The sequence below is a fragment of the Cucurbita maxima genome, unplaced genomic scaffold (assembly GCF_002738345.1).
Source record: "Cucurbita maxima cultivar Rimu unplaced genomic scaffold, Cmax_1.0 Cma_Scf00031, whole genome shotgun sequence".
In the NCBI taxonomy this organism is placed as follows: Eukaryota; Viridiplantae; Streptophyta; class Magnoliopsida; order Cucurbitales; family Cucurbitaceae; genus Cucurbita; species Cucurbita maxima.
The window spans coordinates 1,886,382-1,912,179 of record NW_019272047.1 but is presented as its reverse complement, the minus strand read 5'-3'; the positions used below and the strand labels follow the sequence as shown (position 1 = coordinate 1,912,179).

The 25,798-nt window shown below is 37.0% G+C and overlaps 2 protein-coding genes across 2 annotated transcripts in view; both read right to left on the bottom strand.

Moving 5' to 3' along the window:
* Nucleotides 1-12,527, bottom strand: part of LOC111466602 (N-carbamoylputrescine amidase) — a 15,016-nt gene extending 2,489 nt beyond the window's left edge. Inside the window, exons 1-6 of the mRNA XM_023111329.1 lie at nt 12,241-12,527; nt 11,659-11,707; nt 10,419-10,510; nt 10,103-10,254; nt 9,973-10,019; nt 9,841-9,874 (exon numbers count right to left, since the gene is read on the bottom strand). Coding sequence (XP_022967097.1) covers nt 9,841-9,874; nt 9,973-10,019; nt 10,103-10,254; nt 10,419-10,510; nt 11,659-11,707; nt 12,241-12,329 — 463 coding nt within the window. The 5' untranslated portion in view covers nt 12,330-12,527. The remainder of the gene's footprint in view (nt 1-9,840; nt 9,875-9,972; nt 10,020-10,102; nt 10,255-10,418; nt 10,511-11,658; nt 11,708-12,240) is intronic.
* Nucleotides 12,528-13,969: 1,442 nt separating this feature from the next.
* Nucleotides 13,970-16,799, bottom strand: LOC111466619 (uncharacterized protein At2g27730, mitochondrial). Its single transcript, XM_023111351.1, has 4 exons — nt 16,592-16,799; nt 16,388-16,510; nt 15,271-15,309; nt 13,970-14,428 (listed from the first exon to the last, which is right to left on the bottom strand). The coding sequence occupies exons 2-4, from the start codon at nt 16,490-16,492 to the stop codon at nt 14,222-14,224; spliced, it is 351 nt and encodes a 116-aa protein (XP_022967119.1). The 5' UTR covers nt 16,493-16,510; nt 16,592-16,799; the 3' UTR covers nt 13,970-14,221.
* Nucleotides 16,800-25,798: the final 8,999 nt, after the last annotated feature.

Here is a 25,798-nt window from a genome sequence, read left to right as displayed (position 1 = left end):
GGGGGGGGGGGGGGAGGTCATGCTAACAAGTAGAAGGCGGCATCACTAATACGACATCTTGAGCATATGTTGCTCGACCATAGGCAATGCGATCGGAAGTTGGCTTGACTCACTCAGTGCTGAGAGTGAGTACCGCACAATTGCCAAATCCGTTGCCAAGAAAAAGGCGATTGTAACCGTTGGTATCAGAGCCTAGTTGGCTCCAAAAGTGACTCGATAGACATGGCTACGACTAAATAGTGTGACTTACATGTCGACCGACTAGTCGACATAGAAGAACATATGCAATACTTGCAGGAAGTCCCCAACCGTATTCGATATCTAGACGAGCGGGTGAAGGAACTCGCTGACAAAACTCTCGCCGTTGACACAATGACGGGTTGATTAGATGGGCTGCCCATTCAAGAAATAATGTATCGAATGGACAACCTGAGAGTTGATTGAAGACATTGCAACGGTCAGAAATCAACTCTCGGGTTCATTTCTTTAGCATTCTGTAACATCAAATAATCTAACGGTCGGAAATCCTCATTGTTCCTAACTTAACACACAATGCGTCGGTTAGGAATTCCGCGGGAATTAATAGATTAACAATGTTCATATATAGCCCATGGCTCAATAAACTGTAACCCTAACCATAACCTAGAGCCACAACCTTTTATATGACATTTATTGCAGGCTCAGGCTCATATTATATTCCTGCATTCTTATATATATAAATATATATTCAACTCAGGAAAATTTTCATACTTCATTTATAGTATGCATGCAATCATAAAATACAAACAATTAATCATAACACATATGTTACTATATTAACTCTTAATCATGAAATCAACATGCTCGTATATTTCAAAACAAGTTAAAGAACTTGTTTGAGAAGCTCGATATGCTACTTCATTTTGAACTCCTTCATCTTATAATGTATGCTTAAAAGGGTAACCTAACACAATTTCTCCCAATTAGACTTATATTAACAATCTTCAAGATAAGGATAGACCAATCTTGATAGAATAGGTCAAAAGAAGTCAAACGGAACAAACCGAGAGCCGAACAGAAGCCTCACACGCCAGTAAGCCTCTCCCACGTGCTTACGGTCTGCCCAGTCGCAGCCCTCACACGTGCACATGTTTTGTACGTGCTAGTGTCTTCTTCCTCACGACTTTCTGCAACTTTCCAGCTTTTACATTAATTCATTGTGTCCTTGCCCAACCCCAAATTTCATCCTGATTTGTTTGCAACTTTGTAGATCTCATTCCTACGAATCTAACCAGTCTTATTTTATAACAAGATTTAAAGCTTCAAAAATATAGATTTTCATTACATTTGTACATTGCCTAATACAACTTAACTCTTGAGCTTCCATCAGCGAGGGTCTCCACACATGTTCGTCTATCCTCAAGCTTGCACCTCACCATGACAACCATAAAAAACCATAAGATTTTTTTAAAAAAAGAACACGGATTTAAATCCCCTCCTCTGTTTTCTTTGTATTGTTTGTTTGTTTTTTTTTTTTTCGTTTTCAAACCTACTCCAATCTTCCTTATTCTCTTCTAACACTACCCCACATTCCCACAATTCCTTACTTCAAATGCCTCAATGCCTCCACGTGTTTCCTTTCTCCTATTTCCTCTGTTACAACAGCTGCTTGACGCAGCTACTGTGCCCTATTTTTTTTTAATTACTTGTTTATTTATTTACGTATAATTATTATTATTATCATTACACCAACACAATATATAATCTCAAATCACACACACATACTTTCCTTTATGTTGAGGTCATCACAACTCCTCCCTCCTTCAAGAAATTTCGTCCTCAAAAGTTTCTAATTCCGAAAACACCCACACAACATATAAACTCACATACCTTCCTTTATGTTGAGGTCATCACAGCTCCTCCCTCCTTTAAGAATTTTCGTCCTCGAAAGTTTCTAATTCCATAAACAAATGTGGATAGACACGTTTAAACTCCTCTTCACACTCCAAAGTAGATTTGTTGGTTTTTCCACAAAACTTAAACAAAGGAAATGTCCTTATTACGTAAAGATTTCACTTCTCGTGCTAAAATTTTGAGAGACTGTTCTTCGTAGCTCAGATCCTCTTTCAACTGCAAGTCCTCATGATGAAGAACACGCGCAGAATCTGCAACATATCCTCGTAGCATCGGAACATGAAAAACATTGTGTACTATCTCCAATGCTAGCGGTAAAGCCAATTTGTACGCTACTAGATCTACTCTTTCAAGAATCTCAAACGGTCCAATGAAACGTGGACTAAGCTTCCCTCTTTTGCCGACGCCATGAATAGGAGTGACCTTCAGAAAAAAAAACATGGTCCCCTTCAGCAAACTTTAAATTCTTTCTTCTAATATCAGCCTAACTCTTTTGACGATCAAGATCCTCTTACTAATTTTTTGTATCGCCTCATTAGGCATCTGTCGCAAGTCTAGACCCAACAACTGACATTTACCTACCTCTTCCCAGTAGATCAAAGTTCGACACCTTCGTCCGTAAAGCACCTCAAAAGGAGCCATCTAGTTAGTTGCCTGATAACTATTGTTATAGGTAAATTCTATCAAATAAAGATAAGTATCCCAACCACCGGCAAAATCTAGCATGCACGCATGCACGTAACATATTTTTGATAATCTGATTCAGTCTTTCTGTTTGCCCACTTGTCAACCGAATATGTTGACTTCTCTAGTATAAAATGAGTTGTCTTAGTTAGTCTATCTACAACAACCCATATCACAGTAAATCCTGGTCGGGTTCTAGGTAATACTATAATAAAATCCATGGTCACCTCTTCCCACTTCCACTAGGGCACGTTTAGGGGTTGCGGTAATCCAGCAGGTTTTTGTTTAGGTGTCTTAACTTGTTAATAAGTTAAACCGCTAATCACATATTCAGCAACATCCTCATCCTAGGCCACCAAAAAACATATTTTCAAGTCTTGATACATTTTATCACCATATAAGGTGACTCATGAGCTTCAAATAAAATCTTCCTTTTGATCTCTACATCGTTCGGTATGCATGTTCGATTCTGCCATTTCAAACTACCATCAATTGCTACCAAGAAATCCTTGGCTCTCGTAAACACATGCACACAAGATTCTTCTCCCTCTCAAATAAATAAATATACCTACTTCTTCTTCTTCTTCTTCCTCCTCGCTTGGAGGCAATGAGCGGAGGAAGAAACAGGTTTCCATTCACTGCAGTTCAGTGGCAAGAGCTGGAGCACGAAGCCCTCATCTTCAAGTACATGGCCTCCGGCATCCCTCTCCCACCCCATCTGCTCTTCACCATCAACACAACCTCTTTCCACTCTCCTTTCATTTCCACCCTCTTTCCCCACCAATATGCCCACGGTAACTTCACCCATTTTCTTTTAACATTCTTTTTATTTCTATTATATCATACAAATGTTTACTATAGGATGGAACTATTTGCAAATGGGTTACGGGAGGAAAGTCGACCTTGAGCCTAGAAGGTGTAGAAGAACAGACGGCAAAAAATGGCGATGCTCCAAAAAGGCATTCCTGGCTTCTAAGTACTGTAAGAGACATATGCACCGAGTTAAAAACCGTTCAAGAAAGCTCATGTAGCTTTAATTCCTTCAATTCTACCGGAGTCATCCTTAGCTCTCACAGCTACACACTAGGTCATATGAACCCCTAATTCAATAGCTCATGTAGCTATAATTCCTTCAATTCTGCAGGAACCAGCCGGTAAGGAGCTTTAGAAATAGGTGTCGTTCCTGGTTCCAATTCAATGCCAAAATTGACTTCCCGCTCTGATGGCAAACCGGGTAATTGATCAGGAAAAACATCCAAGAATTCATTTACTATAGGTACAGACGATACATCTGTGTAACTCGTTTCACTTCTACAACACTAGCCAGGAACCCCCAAGCAACATAACTAATCAACTTTCTAGCTTTTGAAGCAGTTATAGTCTTGGGAATACTGCTCGGCTTCGTACCCTAAAACCGAAAGCTCTTTCCCATCGGAGGTTCAATACAGCGTTATACCCCAAAATAGATGGGCAAATAGAAAGACTGAATCAGATTATCAAGGATATGTTGTGTGCTTGCATATTAGATTTTGTCGGGGGTTGGGATACTTACCTATATTTGGTAGAATTTGCCTATAACAATAGTTATCAGAAAACTATCCAGATGGCTCCTTTTGAGACGCTTTACGGACGGAGGAGTCAAACTCCGATCTACTGGGAAGAGGTAGGTAACCGTTAGTTATTGGGTCCAGACTTGCTATAGATGACTAAGGGTCAATACAGAAAATTAGAAAGAGGATCTTGACCGCCCAAAATCGTCAAAAGAGTTATGCTGATATTAGAAGAAAGGATTTGAAGTTGCTATGGGATCATGTTTTTCTAAAAGTCGCTCTGGCGTTTTACGATTCGACAAAAGAGGGAAGCTTAGTCCACGTTTTGTTGAACCGTTTGAGATTCTCGAAAGAGTAGGTCCAATAGCGTACAAATTGACTTTACCACCGGCATTGGAGGCAGTACACAACGTTTTTCATGCTTCAATGCTACAAAGGTAAGCTGTAGATTCTGCGCATATTCTTCGTTATGAAGACGTACAGTTGAAAGAGGATCTGAGCTACGAAGAACAACCTTTAAAAATTTTAGCACGGGAAGTGAAATCTTTACGTAATAGGAATTTCCTTTGTTAAAATTTTGTGAAAAAAACAATAAGTCAAAGAAGCTACTTGAGAGCTTGAAGAGAAGTTTAGACATGTCTATCCACATTTGTTTTTAGAATCTGATACTTTCCAGGGCAAAGGAGGGAAGAGTTGTGATGACCTCAACAAAAAGAAAGGTAGGTGTGTGTGATGCGAGTTTATATGTTTTTTGTGTGTGATGTGAGTTTATATGTTGTGTGGGTGTAATGATGATAATAATAATAATACCTAAATAAATAAGGAATTAAAAAAGAACAAAGCACAGTGGTTGATGTAATGGAGGAAATGGGAGAAGGAAACACAGGGGCATTGAGGCATTTTTTCGAGAAGGAATGGTGGGAATGTGTGGTAATGTTAGGAGAGAATAAGGAAGATTGGAGTAGTTTGAAAACGAAAAAAAAAAAAAAAAAACAAACAAACAAACAAACACAGAAAACAGAGGAGGAGATTTAATCTATGTTCTTGTAAAAAATTATGGTTTTTGATGAGCGTGTGTGGAGACCTTCGATGACGGAAGCTCAAGAGTTAAACTGTATTAGACGTTTGTATGAAGGAAATGAAAACTCATATTTCCAAAACTTCAGATCTCGTTATCTTGGCATATATTGGGTAATAGGTTATAAAATAAGGCTTGTTACATTCATAAGAATGAGATCTACACAATTGTAGAAGGAATCGAGATAAAATTTGGGGTATAAGATGATATTTTTGGGCAAGGACAAATACACAATTGTAGAAGGAATCGAGATAAAATTTGGGGTATAAGATGATATTTTTGGGCAAGGACAAAAAAGAAATTAATATAAAAGCTGAAAATTTTCAGAAAGTTGTGAGAAAGAAGACGTTGGCGTATGCAGAACACATGCGCGCGTGAGGGCTCGTGAGGGCTATGACTGGCATGTGCAACTGGGCAAACCATGAGCGCATGGGAAAGGCTTACTGGGTGCGCGAGGCTTCTATTCGTCTCCCAGTTTGGAACATTCATAAGAATGAGATCTACACAGTTGTAGAAGGAATCGAGATAAAATTTGGGGTATAAGATGATATTTTTGGGCAAGGACAAAAAAGAAATTAATATAAAAGCTGAAAATTTTCAGAAAGTTGTGAGAAAGAAGACGTTGGCGTATGCAGAACACATGCGCGCGTGAGGGCTCGTGAGGGCTATGACTGGCATGTGCAACTGGGCAAACCATGAGCGCATGGGAAAGGCTTACTGGGTGCGCGAGGCTTCTATTCGTCTCCCAGTTTGGAACATTCATAAGAATGAGATCTACACAGTTGTAGAAGGAATCGAGATAAAATTTGGGGTATAAGATGATATTTTTGGGCAAGGACAAAAAAGAAATTAATATAAAAGCTGAAAATTTTCAGAAAGTTGTGAGAAAGAAGACGTTGGCGCATGCAGAACACATGCGCGCGTGAGAGCCCATGAGGGCCCGTGAGGGCTATGACTGGCATGTGCGACTAGGCAAACCATGAGCGCATGGTAAAGGCTTACTGGGCGCGCGAGGCTTCTATTCGGCTCCCAGTTTGTTCCATTTGACTCTTTTTTACCTGTTTTATCAATATTGGCCTATACAAATCTTGAAAATGGTTAAATATAGGTCTAATTGGGAGAAATTGTGTCAGGTTACCTTTTAAGCATACATTACAAGGAAAAGTTCAAAATCAAGCAAGTAGCATATCGAGCTTCACAAACAAGTTCTTAACTTTTTTAAAATATACGAGCATGTTGATTTCATGATTAAGAATTAATATAGTGAATTAATATAGTAATATATGTGTTTATGATATGATTAATTGTTTCTATATTATGATTGCATGCCTAAGATGTAAGCATGATATGAATGATTCATAAGAAAATGTTTCATGAGTTGAATATATATTTATATATATAAGAATGCATGCATAAAATATGAGCGTGCAATAAATAATATATAAAAGGTTGACTCTAGGTAATGCTTACTGTTTATTGGGCTATATATGAATATTGTTAGTCTACTAATTCACGCAGAATTCCTGACCAACACGCTGAAATTTAAGTTGGGAACAATAAAGATTTCTGACCGTTAGATTATATGATGTTACAGGTCACCAAAGAAATGAGTAGACATGCCATATTTGACCATAGAGAGTCTTATATACGTGTCTGAAAATTCTAAATAAGCATATAGAGAGTCAATAACCTAAGCTAGAAGAAGCGAAAAAAACCTTTTAATGAACATACGATCCTAGTGAAAGAAAATAGGAATCATTGGTGGATAAAAATTGAGAGTAGTGGGAAAGATGATTAATAAAACTTGTAGTAACAAGTTAGCTACTTGTTGAGTAAATTAATTCTCATCAAAATTATTTTCATTTTTCTTTCCAGATAAATGTGATGCAGAGCAACCGAGGTGACGAGGCAACTGAGCTAGAGACTTCAAGGAATCCTTCTCCAAGTCGATTTTATGTACATGCGTTTTTGTTGTTAAAAACTTATACCGGTTATTTTGAGTTGTAAATATTACCTAATCTTACGTTTATTGAATATAATAATGTGACACACTTGTTTTACTAAAGTTTAAAGAAAAAATTTTGTTTGTACAAATTAGTTTTCAAAGCAAATAATTGTGTCAGTAGTAACTCCTGTGATTCGATTGGTCGATGAGCTCCTAAAGACGAACCTGTCCCATACAAAACTACCCTTCCTATAAACATCTCTTTCCCAATTTCCAAGCCTTCACTACTAACCTTTCTACCATACAAATTGGGAACTTCACTACTAACGTTTTTACCATACATATACCCAATACAATATAAAAGGCCCTCAAAGACCATGATTGGAAGAAAGCAGTAATGAAAGAAATAAATAACTTGGAAGAACCACACATAGAAGTAACAGAGCTACCCAAGGTAGGAAAATAGTAGGGAGCGGATGGTTTTTTACCATCAAATATGAGGCAAATGGTGAGACAGCTAGATATAAAGCAAGACTAGTTGCAAAAGGGTTTACCCAATCATATGGCATTGACTACCAAAAAACATTTGCTTCTAGTAAAACTAAACATCTATGCTTCTCTCCCAGCTGTGAATGTTGATTGGGTTCTTCCCCAATTAGACAAAAAAAGAAATGTTTTCCTTAATGGACTTAGAAGAAGAGGTTTACATGGATGTTCCAATTGGAATGGAGACACCAGAAACTACAAGTAAAGTGTGCACACACAAGAAATCCCATTATGGTCTAAAACAATCTCCGAAGCCATGGTTTGAGAAGTTTTCAAAAGTTGTAAAAAACACGATCTTGGCAAGTACGCGCCCACAGCTAGTACTTCTATTGATCCTAATCATGATCTTGGCAACAAAATGTTCAAGCTAACAAAGAACAATATCAAAGACTAGTTGGAAAACTTATATATTTCACTCACACTAGACTTCACATCAGTTAGCTATGTAAGCCAATTTATAAAACCCCAACCAAAGAATATATGCAAGCAGTCTACATGCTCTAAGATGCCTAAAAGGAACACCTAGAGAACGATTGTATTTCCAGAAGTCAACAAAAAGAAAGATCGAAGTCTCCACTGGTATTAATTGGGAAAAGTTCAAAAAGTAGATTGAAGATCAACTACCGGCTGTTGTAGGTATGTGCAACCTAGTAACATGGCAGAGTAAAAAACATCCAGTAATATCAAGAAGCAGTGCCAAAGTTGAGAAATAGGAGCTCTCGCACAAGGAAATGTGAAGGAATATGGATCCAAAGAATTTTATCCGAACTAAAAGTAACATCAAAGGCACCAAATGGAAGTCTACTGTGATAACCAAGCCACCATAAGTATTGCCAAAGACCCCATTCACCTCAATCATATAAAGCATTTGGAAATTGATCGTCAATACATCAAAGAGAGAATTGAAAGCAAGAGTATGTGATAAGTATGTGGTGTTCCAAATGGACCTATTACACGATCCAAGGTTAAGAAGATTCAACAAGCATTCATTCGTCATCTACAAAATTGGATAGGCTCAATTCAACCTCCATTTCATGTGTTACAAGCTGATTCGATTGAGGAAGAACCATTTGAAGCTTTGGAAACGAATATTTGCACGATTGAAGTGGAGAATGAGGTTGCTATAAATAACACTTGATTGATAATTTATTGGCAAAATTTATTTATTATTTTAATTTCATAACTTCTTGTAGTGGGTAAAAGGGTGGGAAGTTACTTGTCAAAATGGTCCTAACTTCTTTTTTAGTGGACATCTGAAGGGAGGAGTAATTTACCAATCATGGCCACTAACTTCTTTTAGTGGGCATTTGAAGAGTTGGAAGTTGCTTTTGTGGAGAGACTATAAATACCCACAAATTAATATGTAAAAAGGCATATTTTTTATGAATGAAATTGAGCTCTCAAGTTGAGACTTACCCCCTTAGAAATTTGAGCATCATTTTTGTCATTTCTAAGCAACTCTTGTTGCAGATTGCATCCGAGTCATTCAATCAAGTTTTGATCAAGTTTGATAGTGAAGTGACACAATTTAGAACAAGGTTCCAAATCTTGTTTATAGATCTTTAATCTTAAGAGATAATCTAATTCTAGCTTATCTCTTGGTGGATCCAAATTTTGTAAAAGGAGGTGTTAATTTCTTTCATTCAAGAGTTCTTGCTTCAACAAAAGCTTGGATCATTGAGCTGAAGATTAGGATTGTCTTATCAGTATTGTCTTATCGGTATGTTTCTCAATTACATATCAACCAAGATGCAAATGGTCAATATTCTCATAAAGGCATTATTCAAAGGCATATTTGATGACCTAAAAGCCACATATTTTCTCCTTCCCTTGTTTCTTTTTCTTCACGTTAGGGTTCCCCCTTTTTACCATTAGCTGTATTTCCTTAACTGTACAAATTCACCTCTTTAAATTTATGGTTGTAATATACTGAAACCATAATACAATAGTATTTTTCTTCTCTAGTAAATCAACACCAACAATTCCTTTTGATTTAATTCAGATCTATTAATGGATAGTACTGACAACTAGCTATAGTGTCTGCAAATAGCAATTATCAAGGACCACACTGAAACTTTTGAAAGATTATGGACCAAACTATAAAATTTTATAGTAGTGCAAGAAGCAAAACAATTATATCTTACCAACTCCAATCTTCGCAAATTTTGTCTGGAAAACCTGTTCAAGCATCAAAAAGAATGATGATGAGTTCCACTAGTTATCGAATTCAATTCCAATTAATGTGCAGATTAAAAAGACTAAACAAAAGCACTCACTTTAAACCCAGTGTCGCCAGGATTAAAGTAGAACTTCTCCTGATAGCCTGTAGAAAATTAATTATTAAATATAAAAAATATATATATACACGAAATTCTGTGTCAGAAAATATTATATGTTATTTTCTACCTGGTCCATCTGGGATATGGGACTTTCTGTAAAGTCCAAGATCTGACCCATCAGCATCAATTATGGCTATGGAGTTATAATGGGCATTATTAGCTTCCTCAAAGAAACTAACAGGAATCACCACACTTAACTCTTTTGCAAGTTGTTGCATCCTAGGCAAAAAAAAAAACAGATACTGAAATAAGTTTGACAGAAATGTATCTGTAAAAGATGAAGTCGAGAATGTGTCACTCTGATTTGAGGTCTGAAATAGATGAAGTGTAAACATATCCTGAATGCCAAATAAAGAGAAATGTCATTGTCAATTTAACTTTACCTAAGAATTGTCGGATGGCCTTTATAAGGCTTGGCTCGTTGAAAAAAATCCTCCCTTTGTGCCTGGCAGAAGTAGTAGCCTTCAAACAGTTCCTGTGAAAATCCGTAACGAAAAGTTCAGTGAAAAAAAAAAAAACCACTAGTTGCTACCAGTTGACTACAAAGAAAAAGAATCACTTGTCTGGTCTGTTTGTCCCTTAGCAAACAGTATCTTTACAATAGATGCACAAAGCACTATTTAACAATTTCCACATGAAGAAACAAGATAGCGACAGGACCGTCACAATGTAACATTCACTGAATGCTTATGCATATGCTGCACTAGCATTTGATTCAGTCGCTTATATATATCTTTTCCTTGAACATACTGTCTTTGAATCATGTTGATATGAACCACAACCAAGGAATTTCCATACCTCAAGGTCCAATTACAAGGACGAGAGCCAAAAAGTTACACCAAGCTTTAGTCACTTATATTCAAGTTATGATGAGCTCGTCAAAGGAAATTCTGAAAGATGTTGGAGCTCTTCCCTACATGTTATGCATCTCTATCTTGAAGCTCAACTTTGCACAACATGTAGATTAGGACTCCAATCTCTTCTAGAATTCCCTTTGACGAGCTCACCACAACTTGAATATAAGTGACTAAAGCTTGATGTGACTTCTTGTCTCTCGTCCTTGTAATAGGACCTTGAGGTATGAAAATTCCTGGGTCGTGGTTCATATCACATGTTGGTTGCTTGGTTCAATAACTCCTTTTTCAATTCTAGGCTGTATCAAGTTAATAGATTACCTCCGTCCAAAAGGAACCTTTCTAATTTGATTTCCTGAATGCACACTTTTTGAGGTCTAAAATCTATTTTCTCGTAAATATTTCCAATGAAATCACTTCCAGTTAAACATTGGTCTTTTTTTAATCCTTTTGCAGCTGCTGGTAGAGTGTTACTTTGTCCTCGAGATTTGAAAAGTTCAAATATTTATGATCTCTTAAACGGGAGAAATCCCTATTTTCCATGCCTCCAAGATGTGAAAGTGATATTAGATTCTTGGACCATTTGTTTACTCACAGCTAATTTGCAAAGAGGGTATGATTCAAGCAGCTTTGTTAGTTTGATTCTTCATCCGTTTCTCTTAAGGCCGTAGCTTTAATTTTATGAGATTTTTTGGGGCCATACTCTAGAACTAAAATATATAAATTAACAACGTGAAAAGTTCATAGATTTAGTTTCTAGTTCGTATACCTGAATTAGGATTATGTTTGCACCCTTTGCATGTGCCGATCTAACCAGCCTGCAGATAAATGAACATTCAAGTTGCATCTTCAAACACATACTTATCAACTCGAAACAGCAATCTTTCGAACAGGAGCATAAAAATCAAAAAATATGATTATTGAATTTACTCTGAAACCCCAATCGCAGCAAGAAAGAGTCTACAGGAGAAATCTGATTAGCTCACATGTTTTAGTATTCATCGCCAAAGAAAGTGATGCAGAAAAATTCTAAAACCAATTTGCAAATACACAACACCTACAGCATAAAACCCCTACAATCAAATAGAAACTGATATTTTCTAGGTCATGATAAGATAATCCTCAGAACAGCAAGAAAACAGCCCATATCTCAGTTCGTAAATACAGTAATAACCAGAAACAAATTGAAACAACGTGAGCAACACAGTTACAGGGACGTGAAACGATGGTACCAACAAGAATTAAGATTACACAAAATCAAACACCCAGGATAGATTAATGAACTTAATCAAGAAATTCATGTACGCAACAGAAATCCGAAGTAAAAAAACCATTGAGAAAAGAGTAAAACCTTTCAGCGGTGGCGACATTAGTAGAGACGTCGTCTGTGCAAGCGAATTGCAGGGCTGAAACCGTAACCTCTCTTCTTGCCGCCGCCATTTGCGGTTCTTAGGAGGTCAGTGAGTTGGGATTGTTCTGTAGTTTGATGAAATCGAGGGCAGCGGAGAAAAAAAAGCAACGATGTCTCCCTTTTTCTTCACCAAATCGTTGGTATAAAGAGGCGAATTGAGAGTTGTAAGGCTGCTGAGAAAGTAGGCTTCAAATTTAGGCAGCGGCATTATTCCTTTCCAACTTTTCATCATCCATTTTTTTCAAGTGAATCCATCACTCTAACCGACTCCAGCTCAATACCATAATAATTATTATTAAATAAAAAAATTTAATAAAATTATATAAACTTTTTGTTTTTTACCTTGTATGATATTGTTCACTTTGAATTTTATAACAGTATGATATTGTTCACTTTGAGACACTATAATCATATGATATTATCCACTTTGAACATAAACATTCACAGCTTTGTTAGGATTCCCCAGAAGGTCTAATAACAGTAGAGATAGTATTATTTGATTATAACTGAGATAGGATTTTCATCCTAACACTTTTTAATTATAAATATTAAAAACAATGAAATATATATATATATATATTAAATTATATTAAATGAGATATATTTATATAAATAATTTGGTAGGAATAATATTTTTATTTAGTTATCATAATTCATTATAACAATTTTATTGCATCAATTAACTTTAGATTTAGATATAGATAATTAAGTATGGTTAGTTAGTTTATTTTTTATTAAATTAATTTATTAAATAATTTTAACTAATTATATTTTTATTTATTTTTTATTTATTGAGAAGTATATTATGAATAATATGCCACAAAAATTAATATTTTTTTTTTAGTGACCAGTCAAGTGACCAGATGCCCCCATCAACTTAAATTTGGGATTAGAGGGCAAATAAGTTCTTATAAATTCAGACCATAAACCCTCAGGAAAAAGCTTCAAAGTGTGAAGTAATGAGTACGAACACACTTTACAACTTTACATATCTATTGTGTTTGTTATGATACCTACCGATTCGAAATACATATCATAGGAAAAATTAACTTAATACTACTTGGGATTGAGATTGAGAAAATTTTCCGCACTACTTCTATTCATTGACATTGAATATCATATCAACATCATTCAGGACCAACATTTTTTACCGTGCAGCGTCGTGATCTTGACACGCTCACGAAAGGGAATTAAGCCCCATATATATTTTTCGCCTTGGCTAGGTTGCCAATCGCCGCCTGCGCGTGCATCTTCAATCGCCTGCGAGACATCTGACTTGCCTCTACACATGCAACATCGCATCTCGTCTTGTCATCTTGATCCAAGAATAGTGTATGAACCATAAAACACAAGAATAGTGTATGAGCCATAAAATAAAACGGTTTACTTATCATAATACTAAAACTTATAATCTATGCACATATTTCAGTAGCTATTAGTTTTTCCATCAACTTGTACATGAATTAATTTCGAATAATCCATTAATCCCATCAAACGATATTCAGTAGCATTCATATGCATAACAAAATATAGTACTTCAATTTTCAACGATATTCTCAAGGATATAATATCCATCCATTCAAGCCTTTACAACGCCAGAGTTGGGATGGGATCGAAAGATACAACCGCTTTATGAGGATTTATTTTCTCAATATTGTTGGAGAGAATGTGATAATGAAACCCAATTAGACCATATTTTTGTCTCTAACTCACTGTTAATTTTCAAGAGAAAGAAATAAGGGTGAAAAGAAACCATTATCCTGAGAGAAACGTAAATCTGAACAGAATTGCATTCATAAACCAAGAGCCACATGCATCTCGATTTCTGGATTATTCAGCAGAGGAAAAGAGAACACTCAAACTCCTCCCTCCCTCCCTCCAGATCCTGATGATATGGATAAACTACATGCTGTTAGCTATCTCAGTCATGGACTTCCTCTGGCTTCTTTTTAGATTTGAGATACCAGCCAAGAGCACCAAAAATAGTCACAGTTCCGGCTACAACAGCATAATTGCGGTATTTGTCACTAGATATCTTCTCTGTTGATGCTCCTGACGCTGAGGAGGCTGACCCACTTGGAATCGACTCGGCTACAGACTCTACCGGCTTTTCTTCTGGTTTCGGTCCCTGAATACATTAGCCATTTGCAGCCAGGATAGTTATTTTACTACAAATCTAGATGTCCAAGTACAAGAGTTCACCATAACAAGTGGAGAGAGTAAATATTATAACGGAACTAAATGAATACGATGTGATTGGAATTCACATAAACTTCAAAGAAAGATGAAATTCTAGAAAGAAAACAGGCAACAACATCAGACAGCTTAAAATCTCTCCAAGGAATCTGAGCTCTTAAAAGAAAAACTAGTCTCTATTGGCCAAATGGTCAAAGACTCAAAGGGTTAATTGTAAATTTATGTCTTTGAGATCACAGCTTTGATTCAGAGTAAACATCCATTGAAGAAAATAAAAAATATCAATGTACGATCAGTATCATCTGATAGATACATAAAAGCTAGTCCAAATCGAGAACCACCACCAAATTTTATAGGATGTCCCCAACTTATAAAACACCGAGTATGAATGACCACGGTGGATTTAGCTTCCATTTACTGTAATCAAGTTGCTTTAGCACTCAACGTCTTTCCAACTCATCTTCCAAATATTAATTTGTTGAAAAAGTGGTTCATATAACATCATGTAACCATGAAAATAGCTTATGGTAAGGATAGGATACTTCCAAACCACAATCAGTGGCTCTCTTCACCCAAAAGAAATGATAATCTATTTTCTTGACAACCCTCATCAATAGAATAAAACATCTCAAGTCACTTCTATAAGATCATATCATAGTTTTATAATGGTAAAAAGACTACAAAAATTTCGTTTGTAAGAGCTAAATTATCCAAGAACCGAATAATTTCAATCACCAAGTTCTCAAATTAATTTTATAAGGAACTACAACATACCTTGCGTGCAAGCTTCTCAAGTTTCTCTTGTTCAGTTTTCTGCAAAATCAAAATCAAACAATGAGAACAAGTACTAAAGACACTATAATAGCAAGCAGATGGTGAAGGTGGCATGTTCACTCGTACATATACAAACTCTTGACATTGAAAAATCTCCAAGACTTTGCAATTTCATGTTTCAGATTAGACAGACGTCCGACATTAAAAACTTCAGTTATATATATTGACAAAAAAACTATCATTAAGAACAATAAAGTACAACTAACTGGAAAAACTTTCAATTATTTACAGACAAAATGAAGAACTATAGAACTCAACACAAAGAAAGCTTTGATTATAAAGTCATGAACCTATATGGCAATATCAAAAAACCAATCCTCTACTTCAATAATACCATCTATCCTGGAGACCAGTAAATTAGAAACAATAATTGAACACTGGAGTAGAAATTGAAAAGGACGGTACACTTGTTAGAGGGAGTCTAGACCGCCATTAATAAACAACTTAAAAGGAAATACCATGTACATTTCCCACGAGTAAATTCTCCAAGCTTTATCATTTTCATCAATCAAATATAACAATTTATGAAACAGGAAACGATAAAAAAAACCTAAAACTAAGAAAACCTAATAAGAAGATAATTCTAACCTAATAAAATATCTTAAGGCCTAATTATTCAAAATGAAAGACATAACTAGTTGATCAAATAAAACATTATCGTACGTTCTCTTCTTCTATGCATATTACTGCGAGATTTCAAACCTTTTGAATTGACTATAAAACAACAACTCCTCCAATACCTAAACAAATTTGTAAGCCGTTTCTAAAACCAAACGATACGATCTTAATTCAAACAAAAACGAATAATGAGCAATCTAAAAATAGAAAAGAAATAGTAGGCTAATTTGACAGGATAGAGTTCGATTCATCCAGAAACTAAAAAATTCTTAAAACAAGCAAGCTGTACGTCTGCAACAACCAAATCCACCATACTTTTTAATTCATTTCATTGCATATAATCTAAGAAAGAACCAACACGATCCTTACAAAATCAGAAAAGCAGATAAAAAACATTCGCAAAACGCAAAAATCACAGGTCAGAGCTACAGATGGGGACCTTGATGTAGATATTCTCAGCAGCCTTTTCTTCCTCGCTGAGAATCTTCCCGCTGCCGGAGAACCTTCGAGAAAAAATCCTTGCGGCCGTTCTCGCTGCTGCCATTTCAACAGATCGCGTTTCCTAACAAGAAGCAAGCAAAGATAACAATTACCGAGAAAACATATAACAACTATGCAAGCTTGTTCGAAGAAGATTACTTACCGAAAGAAGGAGAGGTAGAGAGAGAGTTTTAGGAAGAAAGCGGTGGAAATTGATTTGGAGGAAGCGGAATGGGGATTTGTTGATGTAAAATTCCCGAAGGCGAAACGAGCGGAGATCAAACCTCTCAAAGCCGTTCGATCCAAGAAATGAATCGGAACTCGTTCAAGCTTGGAAAAGGTATAAACAAAATTACAACCCCTAATTTTATTCTAATTCATTTCATCAATTTGACCAATCCATTAAATTATAATTTTATATCTCCAATACGTCTTTAAAATTGGATAATTATTTAGCTTTTTTTTTTTAAAATATATAATTATCAGTCTATAAATTGTATAATATTAATTATTTTTATGTGATTTTTGTACATTTCCTTAAATAATATATATCTAACCACCCAAACATTTAATTTACTTACTAGTAGGGGTCTACATTCAACCCGACAACCCGATGACCCGAACCAACCCAACCCAAACTATAAAGGTTGGGTTGGGTTGGATTAGCATTTCGAGTAGGGTTAGGTTCATTTTTCTGAACCCAAACGGAATCGGTTCGGTTTCAAGTACGTGGGTAAAACATTCAAAAGTCAAATAAAAATATATAAAATATATTAAGAAATCTTTTGTATTAAAGGGCTTGCAAGAGTGGTACTGAGGCCAGTTTAGAGACCCTCACGCTTGAGTTCGACAATTTATATATTAAGTTATTTTGAGAATGATCTCGGTATTTAGTTGTCTTTTAGTTTCATGAATCAATTCTCAATAAATGCGGACCCAACCCAAAATTTGACAACCCGGACCCAACTCGAAATTTGACAACCCAGACCCAACCCGAAAATAGAGGGTTGGGTTGGGTTACCAATCCAACCAACCCGAACAAAAAAAAATTGACAACCCGACCATGTACACCCCTACTTATTATTATATTCTCCTTTTGTGTTACAAATTTTGAGAAATTTAGGGTGTTTGTGACCGGTGATTTGTAATACATAGGTAACTATTCTGACTTTGTTTCCATGGCCTACAATGACGTCGTCATCTATGCGTGACTTGAGTATTTAAGAATACTCAATAAGTGGCACTACTATTTGGGTAGAATCCTTTCATATTTTGAGAAATTTAGGGTGTTTGTGACCGGTGATTTGTAATACATAGGTAACTATTCTGACTTTGTTTCCATGGCCTACAATGACGTCGTCATCTATGCGTGACTTGAGTATTTAAGAATACTCAATAAGTGGCACTACTATTTGGGTAGAATCCTTTCATAAAGCATCATGGTTTAGTATCTACTTTCCCAATTGAGACAAGGTTAGATGTGTAGTATTTCTCTGCCCATGGCTCACACATGCACATAGACTTACCAGACGAGTTCATATATGTACCTCATGGGATTGACTATGGGCTAGCGCACACTTATATTGGAAGTCACGGGGGGAAAAGAGCGCACGTAATATCATGGGGTACATATATCGTGGTGTATGCATTTATACTAATCATAACTGGAAAGTATCCCGTTGCACATGACATACAAAATGCATGAGCTCCCATAATTTCAAATCATCTTGTATATGATGCAAATCATATCTCCATTATTTTCATAGCATGACATTCTTATGAAACATGCATACATACATTGGACATATCTTTCGTGGTTAACATATATGACTTATCAATGTCTCATTAGCATAGTGTGAACACTAACATTATATACGTGACATGACATATGGAGGTTCATGCATCTTCTAACATTCATATCCAAGCATAGTTCATATCATTGCATAAACTATCACATAACATAACATACATCATACACCATAACATCATAAAATATGATATGTACAGAAGCCACAGGGTACGTGTCATTCAATCAACATACAAGTCATTCAATCAAGCCCATGGGCGTCAAACAGTGAACCACTTATTTGGTTGGTCTAAGTCAGTGTCACTATGCTCCTTGAAATCTAATTCAACCTAAGGAGTTCCACACTCATAATTTAGAATTTTACTAAGAAATTTGGCTCATCTAATTGCATGAAAATTATATTAACTTAGCTTCGAATAATTTAGGCTAAATAGTAGTCATATTGACCTCAAACACTTACAAAAGTGCTAAAAACGGCTTTCAAAGAGTCGAAAATGGTAAAAAAGGGTATGGAAATATCATAGTAGTCATATTGACCTCAAACACCTGCAAAAGTGCAGACAACAATCATGACACGACTTCTCACCGACGACATGCCACGCCTCTTACTCAATTGCCCTCACACTCCCGGGTGCAAACATCTCCTTGCTTAGTCGTCCTCGCAGGTAGCTCCTTGCCCAACCATCTCATATGTTTTCTTAAAGTACTTTCATATAATTCCTTCCGTGTAGCGAGCCATTGCATGCCCCTCGCCCTCATTGCCGCCAGCATCGCCTTGCATCACATTACACGCCCACAAACAACCAACCAAACAGAGTAACAAGTCAAAACCTTTCTTTTAAAATTTTTCTTATGATTTTTGATGTCTAACTAGCCCCCAAAGTCAACCGCATATGGCTTGTCTGTGCCCTGGTCTCTAGAGTGGACCTCATGAATGTCTCTAGTATCTCTTGGACCCCAGTCGGTTCAGCTTCGGGTCTCTGAGTGGTGCGGTGTCGGTCGCGACCTTTCTCTTCCCTCTCCAAGACGTTGGCACTTGAGGCCTCACTTCGTCACCCTCCTGTGGCTGCTCTTTAACAACTTCCTGAGGTCCGTTTTGTTCACAACAGTGCCAACTATGGTCCTCCTCTTGTCCCTCATGGGCCCGGTTAGTCAGTCGTTGCCTCTTTTTTTTGGAGCCATAATCTGCCGGAAGTAAAAAGCTTTGGTTACTGCATATCCTAGCACGTCATTCCATTTAGAAAGTGTAATAGTAACCATCATAAACGGAAGGCTCTTAAGGAACAATCTCATTAAACTTAATATATAATTTAGGTTCAGATAACTTGGTCATCCCGAGTTGAGCCATAGAGGTTTATGACTCTCCACCCTAAAAAAAAAAAAATCTATAGACCTGAAACCCGATTGCTCCAATACCAATCTTTCACGACTAGATTTTTTAGGCTTCAAATTTCAAACGGTAACTAAAAGACAAAACAAAAAAAAAAATACAAAAGTACGACAAAATTTTGGTGAATTAAAAACATATAAAACCATAGTCAAAATCCATAATTCAATACAAAAACAGGGAACCGAGAGAGATACAAAATGTTACAAATGACAACTCATAAAGTACATATTAAACTAATGCTTCGCGTCGACTCCCCTATATGACAACATAGCTTCCAAGCACTCATCCACCTCAACAGGTAAATCATGATCCTTAAAAAAAAAAAGTGTGAGGATAAAAATACTCAGTAAACAACCTACTTGTAAGCTCTCATCGCATCCTTAACCTAGTAAGTTACCACGAGCTTTTCTTAAGGCTCAAAGAAGTTCGGGCCTAGTTCAGAAATCTCTTGACTGTTACCACATATGATAGTGACATCTTTCTTGGTATCTTCTACTCTTGTAGTCTCTCGTCTCCTCCTAAGGCGGGTTTGTTCTACACATAATAGTGGATCCTCATGTTATCTATTTATGTAGTACATCATCTCCTCTTAAGATGAGTTTACATATGCACAAAGTAGCAGTTTCTCATGTCGCCGGCTCATGTAGTCCCGTCCCCTTGCAAAGTAGGTTTACGGGCTTTGACCCCATTTCTACACAAAGTAATGGTTCCTCATGTTCTCTAATTATGTAGTCTCTTGTCCTTTTCAAGGCAGGTTTACATCCATACACAATAGCAGTTCCTTGTGTCACCTATTCATGTTGTCCCTCATCCCTCCTGAAGGTAGGTTTATGGACTTTGTCCTGTTTTTTCACATAGTAGTGATTCCCTATATTGATAGTGTTCATGTGGCTAGTGGTCTCATAAGTTCTCTTAAAATTTATTGGGTGTTGTGGAGGTTTACTAGGTTCTTAAATCGTTCAAGTGATTTAAATCTTATTTAACGTTTATAGGATAGAGTTATCTATTCGAGGCTAAAGCAACCTCTAGGTGCACTCAGGTCCAGATCTCTAATCACTGTGTACAATCCTAGTGTGCTTGGTCTATTAGAAACATATTGACCTAGGACAACATGAATACCGTTCTAGCCCTAGCGCCCTAGCCTTTGTTTGGATGTGACCTATGATCGAAATATGTTAGAACAAACAACTGAAGTAAAAATAACAACTTGAGGGAAGAAATCTTTTAAGTAGAAGAACCTTAAACACTTATCTATAGTGGAGAAAGCACTAACAAGTTTCTTGAACTTCTCAAGTTAAAAACCACTCACAATCTTCCTAATTAAGTCACTAAACTTGTCCACAATTTGACAGCTACTGGCAATTCTCCTAAAGTTGCTCCATAAGTTAGTAACTTATTTACTAAGTTAAGCTTATTGGCTCACAATCTCCCTCGTAAGTTTGACTTTGTTTGAGATTCTCACTCCCACCAATTATTGCATTTGCTTCAAACTTAACCCATGTGTATGGCCTTGGTGAAAATATATGCACATTGTTCTCTGGTGCATATGAACTCCACAATGATCTGTCTCTTCTCGACACACTAATGAATGAAATGGAAGTGAGTGTCAATGTGTTTTCTGCGTACGTGAAATACCAGATTCTTCATCAATGCAATCACAGATTTGTTGTTGACGTAGAGAGTTATCAGCTTTAGCTCACTTCCGATCACTTCACTTAACAAGTTTCTCAACCAAAATGCTTGGCACGATGACAGTTGCTGTCATGAACTTGACCTTACAGAAAAATAGTGCCATAATTAGCTGCTTCTGAGATTGCCAAAAGATCAAATTTTCGTTGAGATAAAATGTCATTCCTTTGGTGCTTTTTCTATCATCATGTCTCCAGCTAAATCACTATTTGTAAAGCCGACTAGTTCTTCAAGACATCGCCCTCTTTGATACTTCAGTCCATAGCTTGTGGTTCCCTTCACATAGCGGAGAATGTGCTTAATCGCTTGATGAGGCATCATAGTGGGTTTTTCCATGTACCTACTCACCATTCCAACAACATATGAAAGGTCGGGACGGGTATGAGTCAAGTACCCCCAGACTTCCGACGATGCGCATATACTTAGTGGAATTCTCCAAGGTTCCTTCAGCATCTTTTTCCAGTTGTAACGGTAACGATTCGAGTTTCTGAAAAAATAAATTAAAATAAATAATTAAATGGTCTCACGAAATCTCCCCGAAAATCACGAAATTTCCGACGAGACATTTATTGCCTAATAGAAACATTCATATATCTCTAAGTTTTCTTATTCTAAAACTCTATAATACCTAATCAATCGTTCCCTTCCCTCAAAATTAGATTGTTGCGTCTATGAGAGAAAACATACGGGTTTTGAAGAGGAAAATCGTGAGACATATGCAAGACTTCAAGTTTTTAGTGAGGATTTTTGGGTAGAAGGGGAGTAACATCGTGGGCATTGCACAATGAGGAGTGGCAGGCGAAACGACAGCAGGGATGAGCGTAAGCGTCGAAGTCTTGTCATAATTGAAAAGGGAAAATCGCATCTAGGGTTTTTGTGTCTTTCGGGTAAGGAAGAAGAGGGATTGGATGGGGTCGGGTTTCGGCGTCTGTGTACCCGCGGGCTCGCACCACCCAAATTAGGCGTTAGTCGCGGCTCCCCGGCTTGGATCCGTCAATTACCGCGGCTCGGCTTAGCGGCTTAGTTGGTCAGCTTAGCTTATCAACTAAGTACCTCTATAATATATCGATTCCTAGGTTTTCAGCCATTTTGAAGCTATTTCCGCTCTTATTTTTACAACTTGAGGTCATTATGGTTTCTAACCGTCAAAGACATACTGTGTTGGGGGCTTATTTTGATAAATAGCATGAGGTTTAGTTAGGGTATGTTATGAAAGGTTCCTAAATTTTTATGTGGTTCTTATACGACCTAATTAACCATTGGAATTAACTTGTTGTGAGTAATTTCGGCCAAGGCCATCGAGGTAAGTGACCTTACTGTTGGAGTTAGCTTATTGTGTGATGTATGATAGTGCGTGCCTTGTGGCCCCTGCATGCACCATATTTTGTGTGTTATGACTATGTGTCATATGGATTATGTTGTCTGTTGTCTGGTTATGTTATGTGAAGTTATGAATGATATGTTAGTAATGTATGTCATGAAAATGTTGATCAATGTCATGTATAAACGTAATACTATCGAGTCATGTCATGAAATGCTTATGGAACTAAAATGTATTTTCATGTTATGTAATTTTCCATGTATTGTAGGTTATGTGATATGCCATGTGATGTTAGCAATGTTTATGTAATGTCATGTTAGGTATGTTAAGGAACCTCATGCATATATGTATGTCACTTGCATCGGGATTCTTCCCCTTTATGTTATGAAAGAATGAAATACGATATTTATGTTCGCCATGATATCATGCGGGTCTTTTCTGTTCTGTGGTGTCTGGTGACATGTAATACGTTGTGCCCGACCAAGCTAGGCCCAGGGGATACGTTTACGAGCCCGTCTAGTGGGTCCATGTGCGCGTACATGGGTCGTGTGTGAAGGAGTATCACACATCCAACCCTACCCAGAATAGAAAAGCAGCCAAGACCATGTAAAGTTTCCGAAAAGATAGGCCCCGCTCATATGTTGCATGTGTTTGCATTTCTAACCCCAATAGTGGGGTGACTTACTAAATATTTCAAAAAATACTCAAGCCACCTGCTACCTACATTTTTCAAGTAAAGGTGAGGCGCCAATGTACGGTTGACGATGGAGCTGAGGACACCATGAAAGTTGAAGAGGGGACATTATTAGTAGGTTAAGTTTATTTACTTGTTTTTAAGCTAAAGCATTGAACATTGTTTTTATTTAGAGTTTTTGAATTCAGTTATTGAAGGTTTTATTTTCGGAGATATGTTTGTTTGGATTTTTGGACCTTTATGAAAGACTCTGTTGTGTTTTTCAAGGTTATTTATGATGAGCTTCCGCGTCATGCGTTATGTATGCATGGGTGATGTAACCCCCATAATTTTCTAAACCTAGTTAGTGACATTACTCATGCATACATAACTACGCGGAAATTCATCATAAATCACCTTGGAATACACAACAAAACCCTTCATAAAAGTCCAAAAATCCAAACAAACCTATCTCTCAAAATAAAAACTTCGGTAACTGAATGCAAAACAAATATAAATAAAACAACGTTCAATGCTTTAACTTTAAACCGTCAACTAAACATAAACTACTAAAAATGCCCCTCGTCCATTTCCATGGTGTCCTCAGCTCCACCGTCAATTGTACATTAACGCCTTGCCTTTACCTGAAAAATGTAGGTAGCACGTGGCTTGAGTATTTTATGAAATACTCAGTAAGTCATCCCACTGTTGGGGTTAGAAATGCAAACACATGCAACATATGAACGGGACCTAACTTTTCGTAAATTGCACATGGCCTTGGGCGTTTTTCTATCCCGGGTAGGGTTGGATGCGTGGAACTCCTTCACACACGGCCCATGTACGTGCACATGGACCCACCAGGCGGGCTCGTATACGTATCCCCTAGGCCTGACTTGGTCGGGCACAACGTATTACATGTTGTTGGACATCATAGAACATAAAAGAGCCCGCATGATATCATGACGAACATAAATATCGTATTTCATTCTTTCGTAACATAAAGGGAAAGTATTCCAATGCAAGTGACATACATTTATACATGAGGTCCCTTAACATACCTAACATGACATTACATAAGCATTGCTAACATCACATCTACGTTTCTTACATTACATGACATATCACATAACTTACATTACATGACATATTACATAACATTAAAATAAAAATACATTCTAGTTCCATAAGCATTTCATGACATGACTCGATAATACTACGTGTATCCATGGCATCGATCAACATTTTCATGGCATATAATACTAGCAGATCAACTATCTTTTCATTGCATAAACAATCAATAGTCAACATCATCCATAACTTTTCATAGCGTAAATAGTCACATAATCCATACATCATATAGTCATATCACATAAAATATGGTGCATGCAGAGGCCACAGGCATGCACCATCATACAACACATAGTAAGCTAACTACAATAGTGAGGTCACTTACCTTGGTGGCCTTGGCCAAAGTCACTCACAACAAGTTAATTCTAACGAGTCAATTATGTCTTATAATAACCACATAAAAATTTAGGAACCTTTCATAATATACCCTAGCTAAATCTCAGGTTATTTATAAAAATAAATTCCCAATACAATCTGTCTTTGACGGTTAAGAACTATATTTATCTCAGATGATAAAAATAAAAATAAGGGCAGAAACGGGTTCGGGAGGGCCAAAAACCTTGGAATCGATATATTATAGTGATATCGAGCCGATAAGCCGATAAGCCGAGCCACCGAGCAAACCAACTAAGCCGCAAGGCCGAGCCATGGGAATTGACGGAGCCGAGCTGAGAGGCCGAAACTGGAGCCGCGATGTTGGGTCGAATGTGCACGCGGCCCGCGTTCACTTGGGATGTGGGCTAGAGCGAGGGGTTGAAACAGAGGGCTATTGGGTTGCGGGTATACGAGGATGCCCGACCGAATCCAACAACTTGTCTTCCTTACCCGATAAACAACAAAAACCCTAATCGATCCGCGTCGACGACGATGATGCAGTCTCCTCCGTTCTCGCAGATCTCACAGCGTCCTCGACGTCAATACCTTACTTCCGTTCAAACTCTTCCTCCGAAAACAGCAACCCCTACGTTCCGAGAGGCCCTCAAAATACCCAGTGAACCAACACCTCAAGACGCTCTTGATTTTTCCGTTCTCCCAAAGTAACTTTGGGAGTAAAATCTTTTTAAGGGAGGTAAAAGGTGGGACATAAAATATAAAAATGAATCTCAAGACATTTTCCAATAATGTATTATAGGGTTTTATTTTATTTTATTTTTCAGAAACTCGAATCGCTACGGGTGACGTCACTAATTATGTTTAGAAAATTAGGAGCTATAGTAACTTTGCTTCCATGGGATACTTGGTCAAATTACTACAATAGTTTTGCTAAGCAGATTGCTTTAGCATAATGCAATCTTTCCTTTGGTCCACTTCATACCGAGATAGTATGTGAGTAACCCGAGATCATTTATCTCAAATTCTTTT

What these genes read in the sequence shown, in the direction of transcription:
- LOC111466619 (XM_023111351.1), bottom strand. Translation starts at nt 16,492, where the DNA reads ATGGCAGCAGCGAGAACGGCCGCAAGGATTTTTTCTCGAAGGTTCTCC. An exon ending in CTGAGAATATCTACATCAAG is followed by an intron (nt 15,310 to 16,387) that starts GTCCCCATCTGT and finishes TTGATTTTGCAG; the next exon opens with AAAACTGAACAAGAGAAACT. An exon ending in TTGAGAAGCTTGCACGCAAG is followed by an intron (nt 14,429 to 15,270) that starts GTATGTTGTAGT and finishes TAATGTATTCAG; the next exon opens with GGACCGAAACCAGAAGAAAA.